The sequence below is a fragment of the Passer domesticus genome, chromosome 2 (genome assembly GCF_036417665.1).
Source record: "Passer domesticus isolate bPasDom1 chromosome 2, bPasDom1.hap1, whole genome shotgun sequence".
Taxonomy (NCBI): domain Eukaryota; kingdom Metazoa; phylum Chordata; class Aves; order Passeriformes; family Passeridae; genus Passer; species Passer domesticus.
The window spans coordinates 42,341,864-42,346,284 of NC_087475.1; the positions used below are offsets into that span (position 1 = coordinate 42,341,864).

The 4,421-nt window shown below is 69.7% G+C and overlaps 1 protein-coding gene across 1 annotated transcript in view; it reads left to right on the forward strand.

Annotated features, from left to right (window-relative positions):
- The first annotated feature begins 3,146 nt into the window (after positions 1-3,146).
- The window catches only part of SOX21 (SRY-box transcription factor 21), a 2,443-nt gene continuing 1,168 nt past the window's right edge, over positions 3,147-4,421 (forward strand). The window contains exon 1 of the mRNA XM_064408442.1: positions 3,147-4,421. This exon is cut by the window's right edge and continues 1,168 nt beyond it. Within this exon, the coding sequence (XP_064264512.1) occupies positions 3,309-4,154 (846 nt within the window). The 5' untranslated portion in view covers positions 3,147-3,308 and the 3' untranslated portion in view covers positions 4,155-4,421.

Genomic DNA, 4,421 nt, shown 5'->3' on the forward strand with positions numbered 1-4,421 from the left:
TGTAATGAGTTTGCAAATAGTGACATTTTTGAAAGACAGTCCATGAGTTGAGGCATCTTCTCTGCTGGAATTTAACCAAGTGCTTCTTTTTAAGACCAGTTTACCTGTACGCAACTCCGTGGTGACCTGCGAGCTGGCGGTTGTGCTGCTCTCAGACAGACAGTGACCACTGACCCTAGGAACCTCCCCGAGCCCCATGCCCACACCCGCGGCCCTTCCCCTCGTGGTTTCCATGGCACAGCTTCCCGCTCTGCCTGCACGCCGCTTTGCCATTCGCACAGACCCAGAGCAGCAGCAGCACCCACGGATGACCCACGGGCAGGGGTCGTGCTGGGGGCACCCATCCGTGTAGGGGCGGTCAGACAGGGCTCACCCATGGGCCCGCCTTGAATGCTCCACGCGGTTCTGTCGCGACACGGGGCCATGGCCATCCTCTACACCGCGCCCCGCTCTCGCACCGACGGGCTCGGGGTCACAGGGAGAGGGGTCGTGAGGGAAGCAGCACGGAAGGGAAGAGCGGGGAAAGAGCCTTGCTGGAACCGAGCCCACTCTGCTCTCCAGGGGCCGGGAGCCTTCGGGAGCCGGGGGTGCCACTGGTGGTGGCATCAGTGAGTCGCTGCTGCTCGTCCCTCCCCGCTCTCCCTCTCCGCCCCGATCACACTCCAGTAGATGTTACTGATTCTCACCCTGCTCATGACTGCGGCCGGGAGTGTGTGAACCATGCTCTTGCCTTCCCCAGAGCTGACTTAATCCGGGCGCAATCCCGCCGGCACGGTGCGAGGGGAAGTCCATCAAGCCGGCATCCGATCTGTGCGGAGAGAGACAGGGGAAGAGTCCTTAAATGTCAAACGCAATACTGCTACATGTGATCGAGAGATATAGGAAAGAGTTTCCCTGACAAACGGCGGCCGGGGGGGGCGGGGGGGATATACGCAGTTGGAATATTGTCTGTTCATCCCAAAAGGGGAATGCGCTGGCCGATGGGGTGATAACCTGATCTCCACGGCAGAGTTACCTGCGCCGAGATCAGCCCCTCTTGGTGGGGACTCACTTTCGAGAGTGAAAACTCCCCTTCAACCCTGTACACCAGCCAGAGCCCGTAGATATCTTAATCTCTCCGTTCTGACAACCGACGGGCACTTTTTTTTTTTTTCACGGGTAACTGGATTGTAGGAGGTCAAGAGTCGCCAAGGTGGCTTCGGAGATTGAGAGAATTACGTTTAAGTACTAGTACATAGGTCATAAAACACGAAACGGGAGAAGCCGCTATTTACAGAAGAGCTGCTCGGTATTTTACAGGGCACTCTGCCCGTGACAGGCTGTCGCGGGACCCGGGCGTCGGGGAAAGCGCCGGGGACCACCCTCCGGTGGAAGGCCGGCGCCCGGATTGTCTCCAAACATCCCGCCAGCGAAGCGCTGCGGGTGGCGGTGGCGGGCAGAGGTGCGGAGCGCCGGCAGGGAAGGCGCCAAGCGGGGCTGGAGCGGAGCACCGAGAGCCGTGGGAAGATGGAGCGGGCTCCGCGGAGAGGAAGCGGGACGAGACGGCAGCGGGCGGCGCGACAAAGGAATCCCCGAGGCCAGCGGGCATCGCTGCCCCGCGCGATGTCCCAGCCGTCCGCCGGAGCCTGAGGCGCGTCCGGCGGGATTGGGCGGCGCTCCCGGCGGGGCTGTGACCCCTCGCGTGCACCGCACTCGGGGAGCCCCGCTCCGGCTTTTCCTTAAAAGGGCGGCGGAGCCGTCCCGGGCAAAGCCTAGCCTGACGGCAGCACGAGAAAGAGTTAATGGTTTATTGGAGTCGGCGCTTCCACATACCACAGGGGTAAGTCAAAACCGACCCGCCGGAGCACAAACAAGGCGAGCAAGTTCACCCTGACTGACAGGAGGTGAAGAACACGGTGGGACAGCTCGGGCTCGGGACACCGTGAAGCGGCGTTCTGAGCGGCCAGGAGAAGACGCGTGGATTATTTCTGCGGTGCCCGCTGCCCGCGCCCGGGACGCTTTCCGGGGCCGCAGCCTCTCCCCTCAGCGCCACCGGCCCCGGGCAGGGAAAACCCCAATCAACCCAACGCACTGCGCACGCGCGGCGCCCGGCCCGCCCCGCGCGGCCGGGCCCGCCGAGGGGGCGTGGCGAGCAGCGGCCCCGCCCCTCCCGGCGGGGGCCCCGCCCCCGCCCCGCCGGCGGCGCGCAGGCCGCGTGCGGGCATATAGGGCGGCGCGCGGCGCGGGGGCACGCGGGGCGCGCGCGTCGCCTGAGGCCGCGCCGACGGGGCGAGAGGAGGGGGCGGCCGCGCCGGCTGCGAGCCCCCGCCGCCCGCCCTGCAGCCCGGCCGGCGGCCCGCCGGGTGCGGACCGCCGAGGATTCTAATTAGGTGTGTCCCCCGCCTCCGCCGCCTCCTCCTCCTCCCTCCGCCCCTCGCCGCTCCCGCCCGCCCCGCCGCCCCTCCGAGTCGGCGGCCAAGAAAACCCAGAGAGACCTGGCGGCTGCCGGAGAAGGGGGAGCCGCGCGGCAGGCGGAGCGCCCCGTATCCCGCCGAAACTTGGCGAAGTTTGTCCGGCGGCGCGAACCAGGAGGCCCGCGGCGCCCGGCGGCCGCTTGCGAACGGCGCCCGGCGAGTATGTGCGAGGAGCGGGCTGCTAGCCGCGCCCCCGCGGGCGGAGCGGGGCGGCTGTGAGCGGGGCGGCCCGCGCCCCCTGGGGCCCGAGCCGCCGCGGACCCCGTCCCGCCCGGCCCCGCAGCGCGCCGCGGCGGGCTGCCCTCCGAGCTCCGCGGGCGGCGATGGCACCGGGCGGGCTCTGACCGCCGCCCCGTCCAGGGCTTGCCGCCGCGCCGGAGACTGCCGAGCAGCATCGCGTCCGCAGCGAAGCGAGGACCCTCACGCTGCTCGCCTGCCGCCGGATCCTGCCCTCGCCGTCGAGACTTCTCTGCGGTCCCGTCTGGACTCTGGCCGCTGTCGCCTGCGGGGTGTTCCGAGGAAGAGCCGTGGACCGGAGATCGGCGGTGCGGAGAGGAGCTCCGAGGCCCAGGCGGGGAACGGAGGCCGTCCCGCCCGAGCCGCCCGCCGCAGCGCCCTGACGGGGAGGCGCCGCCGCCGCTCGGCAGCGCCCCGCGCCCGGAGCGGGGCCACCGGGTGCCGCCGCCCCGCACCCGCGGGAGTCGGTGCCGCCGCGCCTGGGCACCCGCCGAGATTGCTTTTGGAGGAGCGGACCGCGGTGGGGGCGAGGAGGAGGAGGAGGCGGGAGACAACCCCGGAGGAGGCGGCCGCCAGTGCGGGGCGGGCGGCTGCTCGCCGGGGCGGCGGGGGGACACCATGTCCAAGCCGGTGGATCACGTCAAGAGACCGATGAACGCCTTCATGGTGTGGTCGCGGGCGCAGCGACGAAAGATGGCCCAGGAGAACCCCAAGATGCACAACTCGGAGATCAGCAAGCGCCTGGGGGCCGAGTGGAAGCTGCTGACCGAGTCGGAGAAGCGGCCCTTCATCGACGAGGCCAAGCGGCTGCGGGCCATGCACATGAAGGAGCACCCTGACTACAAGTACCGGCCGCGGCGGAAGCCCAAGACGCTGCTCAAGAAGGACAAGTTCGCCTTCCCCGTGCCCTACGGGCTGGGCGGCGTGGCGGACCACGAGCACCCGCACGGGCTGAAGGCGGGCGGGCTGCATGCCGGCGCGGCCGGCGGGCTGGTGCCCGAGTCGCTCCTGGCCAACCCCGAGAAGGCGGCAGCCGCCGCCGCCGCTGCTGCCGCTCGCGTCTTCTTCCCCCAGTCGGCCGCCGCCGCTGCCGCCGCCGCCGCCGCGGCCGCCGCCAGCAGCCCCTACTCCCTGCTGGACCTGGGCTCCAAAATGGCCGAGATCTCATCCTCCTCCTCTTCCTCGGGCTCCGGGTTGCCCTACGCCTCCTCGCTGGGCTACCCCGGCGCCGGCGGGGCGGGCGCCTTCCATGGGGCCGCCGCTGCTGCCGCCGCCGCCGCCGCCGCCGCCGGGGGGCACACGCACTCGCACCCGTCGCCCGGTAACCCGGGCTACATGATCCCCTGCAACTGCAGCGCCTGGCCCGGCCCGGGGCTGCAGCCGCCGCTGGCTTACATCCTCCTGCCGGGCATGGGCAAGCCCCAGCTGGACCCTTATCCCGCAGCCTACGCCGCAGCCCTATGACCCGCGGCCGGAGGATGCCCGCGCAGAGCTCCGGTGCCCGTCTGGATGGCTGCCGGCGCATACGTGCGGACCGGGAGCGGGGCGAGCCACCGCCGGGACCGCGGAGGGTGACCGGGGCAGGCGATGGGGGAGCGCCGGGGCGGTGGCCGACCTGTTGCGCGTCCCCTGCCCGCTGCCCTGGGTAGAGCTTGTGTGTGTTGCATGCGGTCTGTGCAGATAGCCCAGCTGAAACAGAAGAGAAAAAAAAAGTGGAAAGAAAAGGAGAAA